Source organism: Panthera tigris, chromosome B1, assembly GCF_018350195.1.
Source record: "Panthera tigris isolate Pti1 chromosome B1, P.tigris_Pti1_mat1.1, whole genome shotgun sequence".
In the NCBI taxonomy this organism is placed as follows: domain Eukaryota; kingdom Metazoa; phylum Chordata; class Mammalia; order Carnivora; family Felidae; genus Panthera; species Panthera tigris.
In genome coordinates, this window is record NC_056663.1 from 44,747,895 (window position 1) to 44,771,286 (window position 23,392).

The 23,392-nt window shown below is 54.3% G+C and overlaps 1 protein-coding gene across 1 annotated transcript in view; it reads right to left on the reverse strand.

Moving 5' to 3' along the window:
* Positions 1-14,035, reverse strand: part of ADGRA2 (adhesion G protein-coupled receptor A2) — a 35,281-nt gene extending 21,246 nt beyond the window's left edge. The window contains exons 1-2 of the mRNA XM_042983491.1: positions 13,675-14,035; positions 1,375-1,446 (exon numbers count right to left, since the gene is read on the reverse strand). Coding sequence (XP_042839425.1) covers positions 1,375-1,446; positions 13,675-13,937 — 335 coding nt within the window. The 5' untranslated portion in view covers positions 13,938-14,035. The remainder of the gene's footprint in view (positions 1-1,374; positions 1,447-13,674) is intronic.
* Positions 14,036-23,392: the final 9,357 nt, after the last annotated feature.

The following is a 23,392-nucleotide window of genomic DNA, read 5'->3' on the forward strand; positions in this document are numbered from 1 at the left end:
GAGCAGATGGTAGAGGGACCTGGTCACGGAGCTGTGTGCTTGCACAGTCAACATCCTGAGACCCCCTCCCACCCGAGCATGCCTCAGATCGGAGAGAACGTCCTCTGCCTTTCCACCCGGAACGTGGGCTTGCTCCTTCCACCCCTACTAGCCCAGCCAGGCCTCTGAGCTTTCCTTATGGCCCTGGGGACTTTGGAGGAGAGGCTTTCCCTTCCCCTGTGAAGTGGGTGGTAATAGAGATGATCTCATAAGATCATGGTCATGGTTAACGATCTAAACTCCATGTCATGTAGATACTGCATCCCAATTGCCCTTGAATTTTCCAGCCCTCACAGATCAGTGAGGTTCCTCCTTTGGGCATTAGGGAAACCCCAACCTCCTTAATTCTAACACACGTGGCATTGTCGTAGTCTCCACTAGACTGTAATCTCTGGCTCTTTGAGAGCAGGCTTCCCCCTGATTCTTCTGTATCCCCCATCACACTGATCCAAGCCTGTCGGGTGAAATGGTACTAGAGGGGCAGGGGCCCTGTTGAAGGTTTAGGAATGCCCAGCAGGGTAGGAGCAGAGGTAGGAGAGAGGGTGCCGAAGGGGCGGAAAGAAGCAAGGATAGGGCTCCAGGAGGGACGGGGGCCCAGATGTCCTGTGGGAGGCAGGACCTAAAGCTGTCGTACAGGCTATGGTTCCTGGAGCTGGTCAGCTGAACAGGGAGTTGACAGAGGGGCTCGTTTGGCAGGTTAAGTGGCTTGCCCTCGACTGAGTCAGGTCCCCAACTCTGTTAAAAAAGTTCTTCCTGGCCAGCGGGGTCCTTGCAGTCCTGAGTCCAAGGCCAGCCTGCCTGGGCCTGTAGGGCAGGACGCAGCTCCAGACCAGGGCAGTGCGGGTGGGGGCCTTCTGGATGTAATCCACTTTCCCACCCTCGGCCCAGGCGCTAGCCCCTTGGGGCTTTGTCTGTTGGTTTGTTTGGCTGGGGGGAGACAAGGAAAGAGGCCCCAGTCACACTAAATCCTCCTCAGCCCTTTATGCTGGGCCCCCAGCTGGATGGGGGAGATGGCATCTGGCCAGCTAAGGGGCTCAGCCCTCACAGCTAATTGCTCATTAAAGAGCGTTAATGAACTTCCCTTAGCCCCATCCTTGCCTAAACCAGCGAGGCTTCCCTACTTCTCGCTGCCGTCACTGGTTGCAGGAGCCGGTCTCTCTCTATACCCTTCACCTGGTGGTCAAGTCTCGCGGGTCTGACTCTGGACCCTGCTTAGCCAGCAGGTCCTAGGGTTGAGAAGTCCCTCAGCACCCAGTGTTCCCCCTCCTGCCTGGACTGACTTTTTGCCCATGACCGTTATCCCCCACCTCCGCCCCACTTTGCCCCAACACTTACAGCTTCTCCAGCAGGGACAGTCCCAGGAAGGATCCATTCCGCAGCCCAGTAATCTTGTTGTTGCTCAAGAGCCTGAAGGAACAGAGAGAACACAGACAGGAGAACGTGCTGTTACAAGCCAGAAAGTGTGGCTGGAGCGGGGATGCAGTTTCACCACTACAACCATGTTGCTTTCTGTGTAAATGGTGCCCCCTTTCTTGTAAATGGTGCAAGACAGTAGCCCCACCCCCTCTAGGAAAGAGCCAGTGAATGGTTCAAGCAGATTGGTTAGCCCACTGAGCCCCAAATTAGATATTCACCTGCCCTGGGTTCCCTGCCATGGCCCGCATCTGACTCAGGACTCTATGTAAGTGGGCTGAACAGGTGTCCAGTTGCGATGGCCCCTTTACACCTTAGAACCACTGCCCGAGCAGCAGCGCCCTCCTCCTGCCCTCCAGGGCTCTTTCTCAGGTCTTCAGCCCCATACCCCGAGGAGAGTGGTAAGGGGAATGGTCTGAATTGGGTCAGGGCTCTGGCAGGTGGAACAGGAGGTCCAGTAGGTATGGAGGCAGGTGGGAGGAGCTGCCCATCGTTAGGCAACACTCTGTGAGCCGAGGACTTCACAGGAGGGGACTGTTCCCAGCCCTCGAAGGCCCCCAGTTCAGAGGGACTGAGTACCCTTGCCTCCCTAAGCCTGGCTTCGGCCTCGACAGAAAACTGATAGAGCCCTGTGCCTGGTGGAAGCCCGGGCCTTGGCCTTTGCCTCTGCCCACTCTGAGTTCTGTTTATTTATTTGTATTTAGAGGGGGAGGAGAGGGGCCCCAAGCTACTGACTAAACCCACTCTGCCCACCCACTTAGCCTTTCTCTGCCAGACTCCCTCCCTGGGAGGAGGAAGTTCCAGACCAGCCAAAGGGCTCATCCTTTGAGTTAATTGCTTATTAAAACGCTTTAATGAGCCTCTCAGCCCAAACTCTTGCCTGCTCTGGGCTGAAACAAAGGGTTTCACTTCTTTGCTCCTATTGGTGGACATGGAAAGGCCAGAGTTGTAGGTCTGGAATCTTCTCTCGAGTGGGCAGCCTCTGGGATGGACAGTAAAAGAGATCTTGGGGGACGGGGGTGGGGACAAGGCATGCTAGCAGCTGTCAAGAGTTCTGCCCACAAGCTTACTGGAAGTGGGTAGGTGAATATATCAAGACAGGTGTGAGATGGCCCCAGACAGCTGACATTCCAATACTCCACCTTCAAGAGGCTCATGGAGGACAGACAACGGCCAGGATGGAGGCTAGAGTGGAAGGGGGCTCCCTCCCTTCCCTGCTCTCCAGATAGACCCCTCCCACCCTTCTGGTCCCCAACTAAGGGTCCTTTCAACAGTGACACTTCCTAGCAGGGCCTGAATAGTGACTGTGTGAAAGCGTTGCGGGGGAGGGGATGCTGGGTTTCCAAAGGGCTCGCTCACACACACACACACACACACACACACCCTTGACATTTCAAAAAGTACATCACAGTTGTCATTATATGAATAATTAGAACTCACATTGACCCCTTTATTCTCATTATTCTCATTTTATGGATTAGGATGATTTTAAAACTTTAAAAAGTTTACTTATTTATTTTGAGAGAGAGAGAGTGAGCAGGGGAGGGGCAGAGAGAGAGGGAGAGAGAGAATCCCAAGCAGGCTCCGCACTGTCAGCATAGAGCCTGATGTGGGGCTTGAACGCAGAAACCAAGAGATCATGACCAGAGCTGAAACCAAGAGTCAGACACTTAACCAACTGAGCCACCCAGGTGCCCCTGATTGATTAGGATGATTTTAAATCGCATTACACATGGTGGTTATAAATCATAAATAATCTTGTCAGTTCTTAGGGTCTCTAATGGTCTCATTTAGGCCCTGGTGGGGCTGCAGGGGCTCCCTCCATGGTGACGGGCTCTTGACGGTGTGACTTTTAAATCAAAGCCCATCTCGCCTCATCTCTTGTTCATTCCCTTCGTATGCTCAGAGTTTGAGGTTTAGAGGTTGCATTAAATGTCAGAGAAGGTGAGAGAGGACCCCTCGGTGTTTTTAGAAGTGTCAGGAAGAATAGTGGAGAAAGGGCATAGGTTTCAACCTCCCCCGCCAACCCCAAGGGTGTCCCCCAGGGACTGCCCCCTCCTTGGGTTTGTGGGGAATGGGATGCTGATAAGGCTGAGGGTACAGGGGAGGGGGAGGAGGAGGGAGAGGGTATGGTAGGAGAGAGAAACAGGGCTCCTGAATTATCACAAGCCTGTTCATGAAGGGGGAAGCCCGAGAACATTATTTCTCAAACTTGAGCAGAGACCTGGTAAAGGGAGGAAAAAATATCTTCTTTCCTGAGAATATGTCTGAGGATTCTAGTTTGAGAAATATTGACTTTGGAAATGAAAATCTTACACTATGAAAATACCTTCTAATAATTATCTCAAAATTATCTGCAAAAGAATTTTGTTTAAATATCATTGAACAGAAAATTAAAAAAAAAAAAAAGTCTTCCAACTCCCAATCCCCTGAGATTAAGACCTGGGATCCTAATTTGAGAATCCTGTCTAGACAGGTCTAAAGGTGGCATTGGGGTGCACCCCACATTCTTCAGACTCTTCAGCCTTTAACCTTTGAACACCTTTTGCATACCCCAAATTCTTTAACCCAGAGCTGGTCAATAGAAGTATAGTGTGAGCTGCATACGTAATTTCAAATGTTCTAGTAGCCACATTTTTTTAAGTTTAAAAATTAATTCTAATAATATATTTTATTTAACTCAAAGTATTAAAATGTTAGCATTTCAACATGCGATCGATATACAAAATTAGTAATGAGACGTTTTCCTTTTTTCTGTTTTTGGTACTCAGACTTTGGAATCTGCGAGTATTCTACTGTTCCAGCATATCTCAATTCAGACCAGCCACCTTACAGGTGCTCAGGAACCACATGTGGCTAGTGGCTTAACCCTTATCCAGTTTCCTTGTGGCCAGCACCTCCCCAGGAGGAAGTCTGGGTTGCTTGAGAGATACTGAGGAAATTGTGGGGGGGGGCGGGGGGGGGGGGCGTGTGGGGGCAGAGCAAAGGATTGGGGACCAGCCCAGAGTCAGGTGAGGATGAGCCTATGGCCCAGAAAAGGACCAACTCATCTCTTGGTGTCCTATCCCTCTCTGGCAGGGCCCCCTCTCTCTGAGACAGCCCCTGTTGTGCTGGGGAGGTGCGGGGGCGGGGGGTCAGCTGCAGCCCACGCTTCCGGTTTGACTAGCCCGGTGCAAACGCTGTCTTGAAATGAGATACTTTTCTTGTAGCAGAGAACATGTCCCTGATCTCCCCCATACCCACTCTCTATAAGCCATTCATGAAAGCAGGGACACCAGGCAAACAGTGGTTCACCCTTCTCCTCGCATGGGTCTCCTTCTTGCCATATTTCTAGTTCTTGGACAAACTTCAGGCAGATATCTGTATGATCCAAGTCCCCAAATACCCAGAATTGGATCTTTTGGTCTTTACAACCTAGATGGGGCTGAGGAAATTTTGCTTTGGATCCAGATTATCCAGAAAATGGCTTCGGCTGTGCTTGTTGGTTCAGTTCTCAGGAGGTGCCCTTTGTGAGTCTGGTGGGGTGGAGAGGGCAGTGATTTGGGACAGAAAGTGCTTGGGTCTAGTGTTGTCTTGGGCAAGTAGGAAGCTGGCAGTTAGTAGGGGTTGAAGAAGACATGCACAGCCTCTTCCAACGGGAAGAAGAATGTTCCCACCACGCTAGGCTGTCTCAAGGGGACAAAAACAGGCCAGGCGGCCCCGGCAATCAGGCAGGGAAGGATCGGGAGCCTTGGTCCATGGTTCCATCCAGCCTCACAGACACAGTGCCAGCTTGGGCCCATCTTAACCACCCTGCCACCCCTACCGGACAGATACTTCCTCAGCCTGCCCCAACCCCTCGCCCTGCAACAGCACAGGGAGCCTGCCAGGTGGATCTCCTTCCCAACCACGCTTGCCCCGCTGCATGGACCTCTGGCTCACCCAACCCGGCCTCTCCAGCTTTTCTTCCCTCCCTCCCCGTCTACCACTCCGACATCGTCACATAGTCCCAGGAAGGGGGGCTGGTCCCTGGAGTCCCCTGTTCTCTTACCCTAGGGTCTGAAATCTGGCCAAGGAGAGGGGGCATACTGAGTCTATTCCAGAACTCTCTCCCAGCCAGGGTCCTATTTTAGGGAAGAGGAGCAAGCAGAGTTACCGCTAACGAGGCTGGAGGCCAAGGGAGCGAGTGGCTGGCGTCTACAGAGAGGCCCTGTGGCCTTTGGGCAGCCACAGGAACTCACCAGATCCCAGCCCAACATCAGAGATGACCCCGTAGGGGTCATGTGGGCACCACTCCGTGGGACATGGGGCCAACACATGCCTGAACCAAATTGTTCTCTCAGATGCAGGAAGAGTCATACATGTCATAGCCCCCTCCTCCACCGTGTGAGGACCACACGTCTGGACACTTGGGGAATCTGTGCCCTCCAGGGAGTCTGAGCCTGGAATTCAGACCATCCTCAAGGCCCTCAGGGCTCAGGAGGACCTGTCTCCAACATCTGTTGCTGGCACCTTGGCAGTGTCTTAGGGACGCCATCAGTGAGGGATCTCAGGCCCACAGCCACTCTGAATGGTCAAGGGGAACCAGACTCCCAGCTCCTTCTGCGGGCACAGTGCCCAAGGCCTCTGAGCACTTCCAGGGCCCACAAAGATGTCTGAAAACGAAAAAATAATCACTGCCTCTGAAATATAAATGCTATAAAAAGCAAAATTGACATTAACAAACCCTTAACTAAATAACAACCAAATGTCCTACTATGTCGATTAGCAGTGATTGTTATGTTCCTCGCAGGCCGTGGGTGCATTTCAGTATGCCTGATATGACAATAGGGTCTCTAAAAGTGACACTGCCTCTGGTCCACAGGCCCTGCCTTGACACATACCCTCAGACGAAAGGCTGCCCTCCTGTGGCTTCCCCTCCTTTCCCTTCTCTTCAGGGCTGCCCTTCATGTCCATGCAGCCTGATTGCAGGGGACTTACATGTTGGAGGAGACATACAGTGCTCCTGAAATTCCCTGCCATCCCCTCCCTTGGCTGGAGGCCTGACTGGAAGGAGACCTAGGTAGGAACTTGCTTCCTCGGGCTGTAGGGGGTTGTGTCTGGATATGGTCTCTGATCTCAGCCTTGAAGCTGAACTGTCCAGGCAAGGGCCTGAGGTCAAGGCTGGGAAAGAAGATAGTCTTGGAATGGCCCCTATGTGTGGGGCCTTCTAGTCTCCTTTTCTCTAACCTACCCTCTGTACAAGGGCACCCTATCCTGGTGGGGAGCAGGCACGACCAAGAAATTGGGGCTGAGATGGGGAGGACTGACTGGAGAAGAAGTGCTACAGGTCTTTGTGGTTGGGTGGTCCGTGTGCCTTGATGGGGGTCTGGGGGCCCCAACACCCTAGCTTGAGCCCATGGAATCGAGTCTGCTATAATCATTCACACCTAGGCATTCATTCATTTATTCTTCAAATCTACACTAACGCCCATTGTGGGCTCAGCCCCGTGTAACACAATAGCACTACAAACATCAATGAGACACTGCATCTACAATCCTCCATTCACGAAAGGTGGAGGGCCATGTGTCAGACAGGATGCAATGTTTGTGTGTGTGTGTCCCTGGATTTGAAGAAACTGGGAAGTTACTCCCAGTCCACCCTAAGTGCTTCTTCAAATGGCCTAAAATCTCAGCCTGGGGTAGGGGTGGGAGGGGGCATGGTTTTGGGTGAAGAAAATGGATTTCTTTTCAAATGCTTTTCAAAGACAAATAAACCTGAAAGGATCAATCTGAAATCAGTCATTTTTACCCAAGTACAAATTTGTCCTTTAATCTTTCTACCCCTGAAGTTTTCCTTGGGAGCCCTGAGGCCCCAATCCTGTCCTGCTTTTGTGAGCTGGTATCCAGTCTCCATGATGAGACTGTAAGGCCCCTGAGGTCAGAGACCGGGTCTCTCGCCTCCTGGCACTGGCGCCGGGCTGGTCAACAGCAGGCGGTGGCTGAATGAATGGATGGGTATCCGGAGAGGCAGAGCTCCAGGGAATGTGGGGGTGGTGGATGGACAGAGTTCACACTGAACCCCGGTTTCCTCCTTCCTCCACTCCCCTCCCCCACCCCCGCCCCGCCCCGCCCCGCCCCCTACCGCTCCGTCTGGGCAGAGCTCACTCCTGACAGCTTGGAGACAGCTCCCATCCCTCTCCAAGCTAAGCTGGCTCCACAGTATAGCCCTCCTGAGACATCACCCACCCCCACAGGGGTGGCATCGTCCTGAAGCTGTGCGTGGTGCAAGCGAGGGAGAGAAACACCAGGAAGCATGCTTTAGACACCACTTGCCCTGGGTCCATCTGATTTCAAATACTCTGCAGTGATTCTGTACAGAGGTCCCCTAAGCACACAGGTATTTGCTAGGCTATTATCTACCCCTTAACCCTGGCTCATGTGTCCGTTTGGAGGAAGTGGATTAGTATTATCTCCTCTGCCCTGTCCCCGGGGGGTATGCGGTCTCTGATTTGTCACTATGGGAAGAGGCTGAGAGCAGGAACCCTGGGTCTGGCTCTGAGCTGTGTCATCTTGGGCAGTCAGCCCCTCTCTGGGGGTTTCTTCTCAGTAAAAGAAGGGTTTGGACAGAAGACTCCCACTCATTATATTTGATGGTTTTTCCCATCCTGAATACTGTGTCTCCTAGAGCCTGAAGTCTGAAGTTTCTGCCTCACCACACGGTTCCCAGCAGGCAAAGAGCCCTGGGTGGGTGGGTGGGGGTGCAGCTCTCGGACCTTCCTTCTCTTTCCAGCTGGGAGATGTCTGGCCCCTCATGGTCAGGCTGTAACTCCCTCCTCAGGCTTCTCTCCACCCCGTTCCCTGCTCCTCTGTGACAGATTGGTTCCCCTGCCCCTCACCTGGCCCCATCCATCTTGCACACCCCTTTGCTCCTCCATCCCGCCTCTCCCCACTCAAAGGGCTGGAGAAGCTGGGTCCTGGGAGGTTGCCTGACTTTGCTACACTCCACAGTTTCTCTGCTCCCCCCACCCCCATCACCAGTCCTAAAAGCAAAGGAATGTTCTGGAGTTTGGGAAGGATGGGGGCCCGCCAGAGGAGGGAGGAAGGGGAGGAGGCAGCTTTGTCCTGTCAGTGTCTGAGCTCTAAATAGAACAGAGCGGCTGGGCTGGGGGAATGAAAATAAACAGCCCCTCCAAGCAGCCCCTTCCTAGCAGTTACCGGACTTGCCTTCTAGTTCCTCAGCCCAGGGCCATTTCCCTCCCCTCTTCTCCCCTGCTCTCTGTCTGATCCCAGGGAGTAGTGGGGGGGGGGGGGTCTATACCTTAGAGGGAGTGAGGCGTACTGGTTCAGGCTGTGTGGCTTTGGGGAACTCACCTCCCCTCTCTGGGCTTCGGTGAGGAGAGCCCACTAAATGGAAGGATCAGCTCAGAGGTGGCTGGAACTTTTTCTCCCTCAAGAAAGGGTTCTTATCCCAGTGATTCTCATGTGGCATAAACTTGGAAACTCTCTCCCTTTAAAAACATGACCCCCAATTTCAGGGTCAATTTATGGTCAGGTTCAAATTACACTGGTTTGCCTGTGCCCTTGGGGGAAATTCTCAGACTCACCCCCAGGACTGGGGATTGCCCACCACCCCATCCCCCAGCACAGAAGGATGATCCATGGTAGTCAGCAGGAAGGGACCTCCTTGGGGATCAGGAGTAGCTGGGTTCATGCACATGTTCTGAGTAGTTCAGGCCAAATTACCCGTTCTGGGTCCTGGAACCACTGGGATGCTGAATTATAGGGGTTGTCTTTGGAGCTCAGTGCGGTGGCCTCTCCAGTCTCATTGGCGCAATGAGGACTCAACCAGTAAACCCCAGAGGGCTCTGGTCTCCGCCCAGTGCTTGCCCTGAGATGTGAGCAGGGACCCTAAGAGCAAGAGCCCTAAGAGCCCTAAGAGCAAGAGTCCCCAAGATCTCCAGGGAGGGGCTGGCTGCCTCCAGCTTCTCCGGGCAGGTAGTTGGAAAGTCAGGGGGCAACTTGGATTTCTTCTGGGCCCCTGATTTCGCACAGGCGGGGTCAGAAGCCCACACGGGCTTGGTGCAGCTGAGACCCTGCATCAGGAGGGGAAGGTAGTGTGTTGGGAGTCTTGTAGCCTCCTCCCACCTTCGGCCCCCAGCCTCTTCCCTCTTTTCTTTCCTTCTTTCTCTCTGCTCTCTCCCCCTCCCCCTCCTCTCCCTCACAAAAGCTCTCTGTACACAGCCACTTCCTCTGGCTGCTGTCTCTGAGCCCAGACCTTATGAGAACCATATGGGGGAAAGAGGGTGGAAGAGAAGGGGGTGGGGAAGCTGGCGAGGGCCCGCCCCTCCAGCCAACATCTTTCCACTCCCCTCAGGCTCTGCGCACTGGCCGTTGGCACACTTTGCCCCAAACTCCCCCAACTGGATCTTGGTGGCTGGGGTGAGGGGCACTGGGGGGAGGGCCCCGTCCAGAGCTGGGGCTTCAGAGGGAGATCTGTGTTCGAGAACCACTTTCCTGAGACTGGAGCAAGCGCAAGGGCTGTGAAGGGGCCTCCCCTTCCCCCATGCTGCTCCTAAAGACCACCAAACCCACAGCAAAAGGACCCAGCCACCATTAGGTGCGTCTGAATGGCAAATGCCCCTTCTCTTCCATGCGGGTTTTTGACGTGGTGGGCCGCCCCCTGCCCCAGAAACAGGAGGCGAGGCTCGGGTGGTGGTGCGGAGGGGGTGTGTGGGTTCTGGGAGAGTCCGGAGTGACCAGTACCGCGCCTGCCCCCTCCGCACCCAGCCTTGGAATGTTCCCAGGTCAAAAGGGCCAAGGTTCTGCTGGGAAGGAACTGGGTTTTTGAAAGCAGCTTTTGTGTCCGCTGGGTCCCAAATCCAGCCAGGTGAGCACTGAGTCCCTCACCTGAGAGGAATGGAAAGCAGCCCAACCAGCTAATCCTGGCCTCAGTTTGCTCAGCCTGTAAGATGGGAGATGCAGGGCTGGATTTGCTGATCTGCAAGGGCCTTTTCAGTGCAGACGGTCTAGGAATTTATGTGGTGGCTGGAATCCTCTGAGGGGCTGCTCAGATGTCCTGCAAGGTCCTCGCAGGAGATTTCCTTCTGGAGTTATCTGTTATCAGTCCTTTCCTAGAATTCCTTATTACCCCTTCCCCCTTCCTCTCACTCCCAGAGCTGCCAAGCAGAGGGCAGGCCCATCAGCTGCTGCCCAGGAATGGGTGGGGGGTTCACAGGGCTCCTCATCTCTCTCCCAGGCTCTCCCCAAAACAAGTCACCCACCACACCCCCCATGAGACCTTCCCCCTTGGGGGAGAGCCATAAAGGCTCCTGCTCCGGACAGGAGCCTCGGTGCCCATGGCTGTCCTGTGGACTGAGCTGAGGGGTGGGACCGATGGATCAGGAAGGGAGCCAAGAGTTCTGCTTTCCTGGAAAACTGTGCATGAAAATCCATTAGAAGGGAAAAGAGCAAAGGGTGGGGAGAGGGGGCACACGGTCTAGAAAAACAGAAGGCAGAAGTTAAGATAATAGGGGTGGAGGTGGAAGGGTTTTCAGTGAGGTAAATAGGGCTGTTCATGGAATTGCCTCAGAACTGCCTGCAAGCTCTCTCTGAGCAGAGACGGGAGGCTCCTTGCACACAGGCACCTGATCTAGAGCTTTCTTTGCCTGAGTAATCCCAGCACTGGTGTCTACCAGGTTTCCCAAGGGGGAGTCCTGGGTCCCCTTGAGCAGGGTGGGGTGTGAGGGGGACTGGAACCTGGTGGCCCATTCTGGAGGGAAACAGGGGAGGAGGGAGGTAAAGCCATGATGCATTAAAAAAAAAACAAAACCAAAACCAAAAAACAACAAACATTAGCCTAAGTCCTATTGTTTGTACCAGGTGACAGGCAAAAAGGTGAAAGGAAACAAAAAAAGTAAGGAGGAGGAGTTCGGGAGGGTGTGGAGAAGTTTTCCAAGCTCTTAGCATCATGCTTTGCTGCCAGGCTGAAGCCCCTTCCCAGCCCTGTCTCTCTTCTTCCCTCAAGAGGCATGCTGGGAAGGGATGGGTATGGCTGAACCCTGAGAAGAGAATCCCTGCCCAGCAACCAGGATCAGGATTATGTGGGGCCTGGAGGGAGAGCCTAAGAAATATGTCCATGGCTGGGATTCAGTCGCACTCTAGGCTGATGGGCCAGTGGGCTCTCAGGGGCTTCTAGGGCCTGCCCTGCCATCACTGTGGGGATGTCCAGCCAGGCTCAGGGGCTGTTCCTATGGAAGGTATCTTAAGCCAGCCAGATCAGTGGCCTGGGACAAAGAAGAGGCCCTTCCTCTGGGAATGGTTTGCGATGGGAAGGTGAGCTAGCAGTCACGTTTGCTGCTGCCCTGTCACAATATATTCTCACCAAGAGTTGGCTGTGCCCACTCACTCACTCCTTGCAGTGGCGTCGGTGGGAATTAGCTATGGCTGGAAAGCATTAGTTACCAAATCATTCTAAGATGTACTGCAAAACCACCTTTTAATGTTTCCCCCCCCTTTTTTCTGCCTTCAGTATGTTAGGATTCCCTAATCCCAACAAGCAGACATACAGAGCGACGGTGTCCCCCATATGTGTGTGAGCACAGCCACAAGAGCCAGTGCACAGACGCACAGACACACAGAGTCCTCTCTTGAACTGAGTTATCATTGCTCAGCGGGGACTCACACAGACTCCCGCCCAACCATTCCACACAGCAAGCATTTTTCTCCTCCAGAACTGAGTGGGCCGGGGAATGCCCAGGCCTGTCTGGACCCTTCAACACCACTGGACAATCAAAGAGACCAGGAAAGAGCAGCCACAGCTGCCTTCCCAGGCCACGGCCACATCCCAGGGCTGCTGCTGAGACATGGGAGCCGGCGGACACATTGCCTCCACTCCTCCCAATGCACACACATACACGCCCGCGCACGCGCGCGCGCACACACACACACACACACACACACACACACACACACACCCCAGCTGGGGAAAATGCAGGCCAGGCGGCCAACGTCAGAGGCTGACCAGTCGTGTCCTGTCAGGAAGCCGGCAGCCTCTGAACTCACCCAACCAGAGGCATTACTGTATTGTTCTGGACACAATCAGGATAGACTGTGAGCCAGCCCCAACTCTGGGCAAGGGGCGGCGGGGGACGGTTGCCACTGGGGTCAGGAAGCCAGGAAAGGGGAAGCGCATGCAGGTTAGGTCCGGGACAGGAAAGGCATGGGCCGCGGCTAGGGCCGGACCCTCCACTCCACGGCGTGCGTGGAGCTGGGAGCACGTGGTCAGGGCAGGAAATCGCTGCCGCGGGTCGGGGTCGCTAATTCTCCTGCGGTTGTGGGGGCTTCAGGCCCCCATCAAGGAGGCTTGGGGGCGGGTGGTGGTTCGAGCCGCGCTCGTAGCCAGCAAAGTGAGAGCTCGGGAGGGCCCTGGCTGAGAAAGGAAACAGGATGACGGAAGGAGGCTGGGAGGCAGCCGCCTCCCCCTCAGCCAGGTTTCTTTCTTCGCAGTCTTGGAGCGAAGAAGTCAATCGATTAACAGCCAAAGGTCGTGTTGTACCCAGGGGAGGTAAAGGAGAGGGCGGGATGCAGGACCCGGCGCACAGCTCACTTCACCGACGCGCGCGGAGGGAGAGGGGCCAGAGGGCGACCGGGACGCCGGGGTCTCATCCAGGCCAGAAGCGCCGCAATCCCAAGGACAGATTTGCCGAGCCCTCCCTCCCGCCTGTCCCGCGGAGACAGTCTGGAAGCGGGGCTGGCAGGCTCGTGGGGCGGGTGGGGCGCCCCCCACTGGAGGAGCCAGGCCCGCGGGGTGAACCCGGGAGATTCCTCCAGCCCGGCCGAGGACGCGTCCTCCGAGGTGACGACCACAGCCACCTTTTGGGCCGCGGGTCGATCTTTCCTGAGCCTTCTTCCCCCAGCCCACCCACCTCAGGTCCCCGAAGTCTGCAACACCAGCCCAGACTGGAAAGTCGAGGGGCGTGGGCATCCCGCCAGGGCGCATTCTCCTCACCTGTGCAGGTGAGTGGGCGCCCGCTGTCCCTCTCTCTGGGGCGCAGCCGCTCCCGAAGTCCCCTCCTCCTTCCACACCCCGGAGCCCTAATCCTTCCCGTACTTCTCCAAGCCTCCCTTCACGGAGCCTGGACGCAGGCCTGTCCTAAAGTCTCTGAAGCGGCGGCAACGTCCCGTCCCCCTCTTCCCGCCCCTCCCGTCCTGTCTTCCTTCTCGCCCTCGTCGGCGCTCGGGCCGGCCGAGTAGGGTACTCACAGGGTAACGGTGCCGTTAGGCAGAAGGCCGGGCTCCGGAGGCTCCGGGAGGTCCCCGCCGCCGCACACCACCCTCCTGCGCGCCGGGTTGGGGGCGCCGCCGCTTAGCCCCTTGGGCCGCTCCCCCGAGCATTTGCAGCTGCGGATGGGCACGGGGCAGCCGGGCGCGCCCCGGGTCTCGGGAGCCAGGAGCAGTAGCCACGGCAGCAGTGGCAGCAGCAGGCGCGCTGGCGCCCCCCGCATCCTGCGTCCCGCGGCGCCCATCAGCCCATCGCCCCGCGGGGACCCACAGCGCTGGGGCCCGTCTGCGCGCCGGCCACAGGGACCCGGGCTTGCGGGAGGCGTGCTCAGCGGGGGCCCGGGGCGTCCGAGGGCGGGGCGGGGGGCCCTGGGCGGAGGAAAGCCCCGGGGTCCCCGCCGCCGCGCCCCGGGGGCATGTCCGGCGAGCGCCCCGGCGGGGAGGACGCGGGCGCGGCTGTCAGCGCGGCGCAGGCGGCCCCCGGCGGCGCGGCCCGAGGCTCTGCGCCGTGCTCCCGGGCCGGCTGAGGCCGGACCGCTCCGCGACGCCTGCTCCCTTCTTGCCGGGCCGGGACCTAGCGGATCGCGCCGGGCTCCTGCTGCCGCCGCCGCCGCCGCCTCTCCGTGCCATGGATGGAGGCAGCTCCTGCGCGGCGCCGCTCCCGCCGCCGCCGGCCCCCGCCCGCCCTCCGCGGAGGGCGCCCTCCCCTCGCCGGCTCGCCCGTCCGCGAGGCCCTAGCGCCTCCCGACACGCAGCCAGGCCGCTGCCCTCCTGGGAGCGAGAGCGGGCCGGGCGGCCTGAGGCCCCGTTTGTCCCGCGAGCCTGCCCTGAACCTAGACTTTCTCCGTCCCGCCCCTCTTCTCCGGGCCGGGACTCTTCCTCTCCACACCCCATCTCGGACCTCAGAGTCAACCACCATCACTTTCCACAAAACCCTCCCTGGCTCAAGCTCATCCAGCCCGCGCCCCCGTGTTCTGGGTCTTTCATTGCCCTGCGGGTTTGGCCGGAGATACCTGGTGCTGCCTGTTTGGGATTGTGATTGAACTTCGTTCACCGTCCTGGGGTCGCTGAGACTCAGCTTCGCTTGGCTCCTGACCTGATGGGCTAGTCTGGAAGCCGGCTCTCCCTCCCACAGACCTAGGAGTCTCAGACCCTCCTCTGACGCCGGTGACCTCACGCAGCGGGGGGTGCTTGTCACTCAGCCAAGGAGGGGTCAAAGGCCAAGGCAACAGGCTAGATCTGGCCTCTTATGTGTGTGTGCGTGTGCGTGTGGGGTGGGGGCACGCGTGTGTGTTTGGGAGGCAGTGGGAATGAGGGAAATGGGAAGAGAAACAGCAGGGAACCTACCAGGGTGTGGAAAGAGCACTGCACTGTGAGTCAGGAGAGCCTCATTCTAGACAGCTCTATTTGACTTTGAACACAGCCTCTAATATCCTGGAGTATCTCTAGTCTCTGGGGTCAAAATGGGGCTCTGCCTGTCCCCTAGTTTATGAATGTCAGCTGTGGCATTTGAATGAGTGAGTGAGAGAGGGGCACTCAGTTTCCATAGGCAGAGGGCTGGGGGCTTTGGGTAGCGTCTGACCTTGACAACTGGGGATGGAAATGAAAGTTTGACCAAGGGTCTTAGATGCGCTGTAATGCAAGCTGGGAATGGGGCTGGGATCGGAGGAAAAGGGAAGTGTGGTCCAGTGTGTCTGCTCCCTCAGTTTCTCCACAAAGTGGCCGTACCTGCCACTTAATAGACCCTTTGCTGCTGAGGAGCAGGCTGCCTGGGTTGGGGGATCCATGGGCAGGAGTCCTGTTCCTCATCTTTTACTGTGTCACCTAAGAAGGTCGCCATCTGCCGCCTTCCTTCTGTGCTCTTGGCCTTGTTGGTGTGTGTGGCACCTTTTCCAGCACTGTGGCCTTTCATCCAGTCTCCCACCTCTCTCTGCGGGGAAGCGCCTTCTCTTCCTGGCCCCAGTGGCAGACACTGGGCCCAGACACTGGCTTCTTCACTTTCCCTCTCTGGCTCCACCAGTCTCTCCAGGCCGCAGGCTCTGGTTCCTTCAACTTCCAAAGATAAATAAATAGTGATTGCAAATGGAGTAAGAGAGAAGGGGCACCGACTCCCCAGCAGGAGCCCTCCGCGGGGCGGCAGGCAGGCTGAGACCGCATTCCTTTGGAAGGGTCGAGATAGAGCCACGGCCACAGGCACGGTCTGCCATTCAACTCTCCTGCTCCCAGGCAAGGAAAACTTCTCAGAGAGGAGGGGGAGAGGGCTCTGGCCTGGGTCACACAGCTTCTTTTGTCAATTCCTTTTGCTAAACGAAGACAGTCAGAAGTCTGGACGGGAGTTGCGCTGTGACATGAACTCTCTGAGGCTGTATAGAGGCCACATGACATTTAATGAGGCAGAGCTTCCCCACAGGTGGGACCAAGGTGCCTCACGGGGACATTTATAAAATGCTGTCCTGTCCTGCTTGGCATCACGTTTGACTTCCATACCCGCCCAGAGGAGGTGAATGGGGGCAGGAGTCACTTTCCCATTTTACAAGTGTGGATGAGGAAACTGAGTCACGAGCAGTAAACGGCCAGGCCTGGGAAGTTACCCTCTGACTGCTTTTCAGGTGCTCTTTCCTCTGAACCGCTCAAAGCTTTTCCCACAGGATGCTTCCTGGTTTAGCTGTTCTCAGAGGTGCAGGGTGGGATGAATGAGTGGCCTACATGAAAATCTTTTTGTTTCAAAGTTTGTTTGGGACAGAGGGAGAACTCACACTTAGTCCCAATCTCCAGAAGTCTGGCTAGGGAGTTTGGCCAATTCAATACACCCGGATGGTGTGATGAACTCTTCAATGGGATAGGGATAAGGTACCATGATAATAGAGAGGAGGCTGAATTGATCCTACCGAAGCAAGAGAGAGAGGGAGCTTACCAAAAGTTTTAGTCCCATTTAGGGGAGACTGACTCCACCTGACTCTACTAAACCATAATTATTCCCTAAGGGTCTGGGGCTCACATCTCCTCTGTCGCTCTCAAAAGAAGTTTGCCTTTGCTAGGTTCTAGCTGCTAGCCAACCTCTCTGTGCCCCCAGCTTCGATGCTGATCCAGTCCTCCTTGTCAAGGGGTAGCTGGGGCCTCTTGACATGGGTCACCCCACGGGAGACCAGCCCCTCCATTTGGAGCAGCAGTGAGTGGAAGATGGGGTGACGGTCAGTGTCCCCTCCATCAGAGACTGGAGCAGACCAGAGCCACCACAGGGGGACCTGCACAGAAGGACACCTAACATCTCCTGAGTGCTTATTATGTGCCAGGCACTTGTTGACTACATTTTAAAAAAATTTTCTTTAATGTTTATTTATTTTTTTTTTGAGAGAGAGAGAGAGAGAAACAGTGTGAGCAGGGGAGGGCAGAGAGAGTGAGAGGGGGGACACAGAATCCAAAGTAGGCTCCAGTCTCTGAGCTGTCAGCACAGAGCCCAATGTGGGACTCGAACTCACAAGCTGTGAGATCGTGACCTGAGCCGCAGTCAGACGCTTAACTGACTGAGCCACCCAGGTGCCCTGCTTGTTGACTACATTTTACAAGAATTAGCTCCTTTAGGCCTCCCAACACGGTGAGGAAGTTTTAGCAGAGAACTGAGGCGTGAAGAGGCACCTTAATAGTCCAAAGGATACAAGCTAGTAAGTGATAGAAATAGGGTTTGAACCCAGGCACTCTGGGCTCCAGAGTCCAAATTTTAAACCACCATGATCTATAATTTTTGGAGAGGAGAAGGGCTCTCAATAGTTCCCCCCACATTTTACTTCCCGTGAGTTTTTCTCATTTTTTTTCAATTCTGCTTTCTTTTCTTTTTTTTTTTTAATATGAAATTTATCATCAAGAGGTTTTCTCGTTTTGATTCCCTGGCCCTTTCAGAGCTGAACCTCTGTAGATGTCCACTCCCACACCATAGCTGGTAGTGGACCCAGGACTCCTATTCTGACAGAGTCAGGGAAGGCAGAAACTGTCCAAAGCGGTCTCCCTGCTCAGCTAGAAGAGAGTTACAGGTGAATAAAGACCGTAACACGTGTAGACTCTGAGCCGGCAGGAGCTAGGGTTCCCAGCTCCATGTGCTACTCTGTCCTCACCTCTATTGTGTGGGGACCCCCTCCTGGATGTTCACCTTTGAATTTTTAGGTTTTCTAACTCCCTCTGTGCCTTGTGGCCTTTCAGCGGCAGGATCCCAACACAGACCCAGGACGACAGTACATGAGATAATGGCCCATAATTGGGTCGATATGTCACGTTTCTCCAGGGCTCCACCAGCTTAGACAGATGCAATGAAGGCACAGAGCCCGTGACACCCCCATTCTCCCACCTCCCTCCCAGGAGGGCTGTGCCAGGCAGTCCTCTGGGCTCTCTGTCCCTCTTCCCTGTCCTGTACCTTCCTCTGGGGACTGGGCTGAGCTGCCTGTCCTGATGGAACATTCACACTATTTGTGAGACGGAAATGCTCGTGCCCCAACCAGAAGGAATGGATAAGACTTGGGAGAAGCCACCCAGATAAATACTTGGGCCTGCAAGGGCTTCCCATTGGTGATCAGATGTTACGGCACGTTAGGGACCTGTGTATGATTTCGGTACTCCCGCAGGAAGTGGTCATGATCTCTGTCTCTATTCAGATTGGACTCACCCTTTAAAGTAAAATCTACTCGCCTTCTCTCAGATGATGGACTGGCTCCTGCATTTTGAGAACAGTGGCTAAGATCATGGACTCTGCAGCTGGATTCAAATCCTGGCTCTCTGTTTTATGGCTCATGTGACTTTGGGCAAATCACTTAATTTACCTAGGCCTCAGTTTTCCCATCTGCGAAATGGGGGATAAAAAATAGTGTCCCCTCATCATTGTAATGATGATGTCAGTTGTGTATAAATGATGCCCGTGTGGTATAATCCAAAAATATACTTCGTCCTGGCTTCTGACCCAGAGCCCCTGAAACCCTCGGCATTTCCTCAGGGATAGGAGTGTCTTTCCTTATTCATAAGGAACCTCTTGGATCACACCTGAGTTTCTGCTAATGCTGACTGAAGGTGGAAATCTGAGGTAGCCTCCTGATGGGAGATGGGGCCTGTCACCGGAGAGAACTAGTGGTTAGAGGGTTGGAAATTTCAGTGCCACCGGCCTCTGCCTCTGGGAAAGGGGTAGGGGTGCTGGAGATTGAGGTCTATAAAGACTCCAACAATGAGGGGCGCCTGGGTGGCTCAGTCAGTTAAGGGGTCTGACCTCAGCTCAGGTCATGATCTCACGGTTCATGAGTTCAAGCCCCACATCAGGCTCTGTGCTGGTGGCCCAGAGCCTGCTTGGGATTCTCTGTCTCTTTCTCTCCCTCCATCCTTTTCCCACTGGCACTCTCTCTCTGTCTCAAAATAAATAAATAAACTTAAAAAAAAATGCCAACAATGAGATTCATGCTTCCAGATTGGTGAACACAGCAAGGTGCTGGGAGGGCCACACATCTGGGGAGGACAAGGGAACTTCGCCTCCTCTCCCCGTACCTTGTCCTATGCATCTCTTCCATTTGGCTGTTCCCGAGTTGCATCCTTAAAAATAAGCCAGCAAAGGTAAGTAAAGTGTCTCCCCGAGTCCTGTGAGCCATCCCAGCAAGTTACCGAAACTGAACAAGAGGTCATGGGAAGCTCCGATTTACAGCCAGTCAGTCGGAAGTATGGGCAGCCCAAGACTCCCAACTGACATCTGAAGTGGGGAGACTGAGCCCTCACCCTGTGGGGTTTGCACTGTTTCTGCGACCGGAGAGTCGATGGATGTCAGAGAACACCCAGCCTGGCACCCCCAAGTGCTCAGTAAATGTTAGCTATCCTCCTTCCCTGGGGCTTCCTGCTGTCTTCCTAACTGGTCGTGTTGAAAAAGAAACACCAGAGCCACGATGGAGTCACTTGTGCTAAGCCCCACATCAGCAAACCAAGACTTAATACCCAGCCTGATTTCTGTTTCAGGCCTCTCAGGAATCTGACCTTTGACCAGTCAATCTGGCATAACCTTGTCAGCGCTAGTGAGGTAACCTGTGTGAAAGACCCCAGCTTTTTCCCAAAGGAAGGAGACCTCCAGACTTCGCTAGAAACTTCCTTTTCCCACTCCCTTCTGCCGATAAGCCCCTTCAATTTTGTGCAGCTTTGAGGAGCCCCCGTCTGCTTGCTGGATGGGGCGCTGCCCTGTTCATGAGTCATTGAACACATTTATTCAGTTGAATTGCATTTCTAAACGGTACCTACTCAGTTCTGTCCTCTCTTACAGTTCACCGTTTACATATTTGACTCTTCCATTAGAATGGAGGGCCCCAGCAGAGGGAATTCTTTCATTTCTAGGATTTCCAGCCTGTTTTCGTGCCCAACAGACAGAAGAGACATTTATTTCATTCGTTCGACAAAGCATGACAGAAGTCTTAGTCATTTATTTAAGCAACACGTATGGAGTGGCTACTGTATGCCAGATATTGTTTCTGGCACTGAAGATACAGCAGCAAACCCAAAGAAAGTCTGTGGCCTGGTGACACTAACGTCATAGCAGAGGGGACAGATAACATGTAAATAACAAGTAAATAGGTGTAACCTGATAGATGGGGGTCAGATGAGGCAGCATAAGGCAATCAGGAATGATGAGGAAGACCCCTCCGACAAGGTGACCTCTGAGCAGAGTTCAGAAGGAACGGGGGAACAGGTCGCGTGGATTTGGGGGGACAGAGCGTTCCATGCACAGGGAACAGCAAGTGGCAGCAAGGTGGGAGGGCACTCCCCGTGCTCAGTCACGGAAGAGTTGGGGACCAGTGTGTTTGAAGCAGCCTAAGCCAGAGGAAGAGAAATAAGAGGTGTGGTCACAGTGCCCTTTGAGCTCATGTCCCCCTCACCCAGGGTATTGAAGACCCTGGGAAAGACTTTGAATTCTATTCTGAGTGAGAAGAAAAGCCTAGAAAGTTCACAAAAGAGAGTTACCTCATCTGAATTAGACATTTATTTATTTATTTATTTATTTATTTTAACATTTATTTATTTTTGAGACAGAGAGAGACAGAGCATGAACGGGGGAGGGTCAGAGAGAGAGGGAGACACAGAATCTGAAACAGGCTCCAGGCTCTGAGCGGTCAGCACAGAGCCCGACGTGGGGCTCGAACTCACGGACCACGAAATCATGACCTGAGCCGAAGTCGGCTGCTTAACCGACTGAGCCACCCAGGCGCCCCAGACTTTTATTTTTTTAATGTTTGTTTATTTATTGATTTATTTTGAGACAGAGAGAGCGTGTGGGGTTGGGGAGGGGCAGAGGGAGAGGGAGAGGGAGAATCCCAAGCAGGGTCCGTGCTGTCAGTGCAGGGCCTGACGCGGGGCTCGATCCCACGAAGCATGCGATCGTGACTTGAGCTGAAAAAAGTCAGATGCTTAACTGACTGAACCACCCAGGTGCCCCTGAGTTAGACTTTTAAATCTCCTGTCTGTCTGGCACATGGGGGATGACAAATCAGGGATGCAGGGGACCAGTTAGGTAGGAGGCCTGTCCGGTGGAGACGCTGTGGCACGTTGGGCCAAGTGGGCGGTGAAGGAGGCAGAAAGAGGTTGGATCCTGGATGTGGGGAAAGCGAGTCCAGCCGGATTCCCTGACACACTGGAAGTGGGGTGTGAGAAAATTTGTCAGGAATGCCCCCTAGCAGGTGGTGACCACACTTAGCATGGTGGGCCCCGTGTAATGTGTAAAACCGTCAGATCACTGTGGTGCATACCCGAGAGTAACATAACATGGTGCATCAACTACACTTCAATTAAAAGAAAAGAAAAAGATTGACCTCCTAGGCGTTCGGGTTGAGCTGTGAGAAGAATGGAGCCACCATTTACTAAGCTGGAGAAGAATCAGGAAGGATAAAGTATGGGGAGAAAATCAAGAGTTTGGCCCATCACTGTGTTGGGTGCTGGGGATACAATGTTAAAAAAAAAAAAAAAAAAAAAAAAGCTGTGCTTGCTGCCCCCATGGAGTTGATAGTCTAGTAGGAGAGGCTGTGATTGAATAAATAAGGGCACAAATGGCTCTATAATCAGGAATTGTGATGGGCTGTGAAAGGAAGGGGGCCGCTAGATAGAATGATGAGGGACAGAGAGCCCTTAGTTTCCACTGGGGGCCAGGAAAGGCCTCGCTGAGGAAGTAGTGGCTAAGGTGACCCGGAAGAATAAACAGGCATCAGCCAGGCAAAGAGGGAGGCCAGGAGCTTCCCTAACCCCGGGCAGGAAAAAGCTTGGTGCCCTCGAGGACAGACCCATGTTGCTAGAGGGAGTGATGGGGGGCCGGTGATGGAGGGGCGAGGGCTCTCCTCCCTCCTTCCTCTCCCTGGCCAGCCCTGAGGCACGTCTGAAGGCTCCAGGCTCCTCAGAGCTCTGGTCTTACAGATGCATCAGGATTCAGGAAGGCTTTCGATTCACAGCCTTCTCAGGTCACAGAGGGGGAGGGCTTTTTCTGGTGGACTGAGGCAGCCCAGCCCATCAGGAGCTATGGTTTCATGGCTCCTTGGGGTCTGTGACCCATTTCTTCTAGGCCCCCTTGGAGGACCCGCTCCACCCATCGCCTTTTTTTCCCCAGAGGCAGTGGAGAGGATGAAGCCAGACACAGGCTGACGCCCCTCTTCCTGAGCCCTGTGGGGGTCAGACTATTCAGGTGCCAGAAGGCAGGCAAGCAACACTGGCCAGAAGGAGAGTGTGTGAGTGTGTGTGGGTAGGGGTGGGATGGGCGGAGGTGGCTGTGCAGGGGAGAGAGAAGGTGGCATGGGGCCAGCATTTTTCCAAAGGTGTGTGGACGTGAGGCTTCAAGGTTGTAGGAAAACAAGCATAGAGGAGAACAAGAGTGACATTTACTGAGGCACTAAGGTGCTGAGCACATCGTGTGTGCTACAGCTGATCCTTGAACAACGTGGATTTGAACTGTGTAGGTACACTTCTGGGTGGGTTCTTGTTTTTGTTTTTTGTTTCTTTTCGTTAAGTGTTTTTTTTTTTAAGCTTATTTATTTATTAAATTTTTTTTTCATGTTTATTTATTTTTGAAAGAGAGAGAGAGAGACAGAGCATAAGTTAAGGAGGGACGGAGAGAAGGAGGGAGATGCAGAATCCGAGCTGTCAGCACAGAGCCCAACGCGGGGCTTGAACTCACAAACCACGAGATGGTGACCTGAGCTGAAGTCGGACGCCTAACCGGCTGAGCCACCCAGGCGCCCCAGTTTATTTATTTATTTTGAGAGAGAGAGAGAACAGGGGAGGGGCAGAGAGAGAGGGAGCGAGAGAATCCCAAGCAGGATCCGCACAGTGAGAGCAGAACCCAATGCAGGGCTCGGTCCCACGAACCATGAGATCATGACCTGAGCCGAAGTCAGAGGCTTGACCGACTGGGCCACTCAGACACCCCTGTGGATTTTTTTACAGTACAGTACTGTAAATGCATTTCTCTTTCTTATGATTTTCTTAATAACTTTTGTTTCTTCTAGCATACTTTATTGTAAGAATACAGTCTATAGCACGTATAGCATGCACAGCATGTGTTCACTGACTGTTTATATTACCAGTAAGGTACCTGGTCAACTGTAGGCTATTAGTAGTTAGGTGTTTGGGGAATCCAAAGTTGTATTCAGATTTTCGACTGTGCAGGGCGGTCAGTGCCCCCAACCGCCATGTTATGCAAGGGTCAACTGTA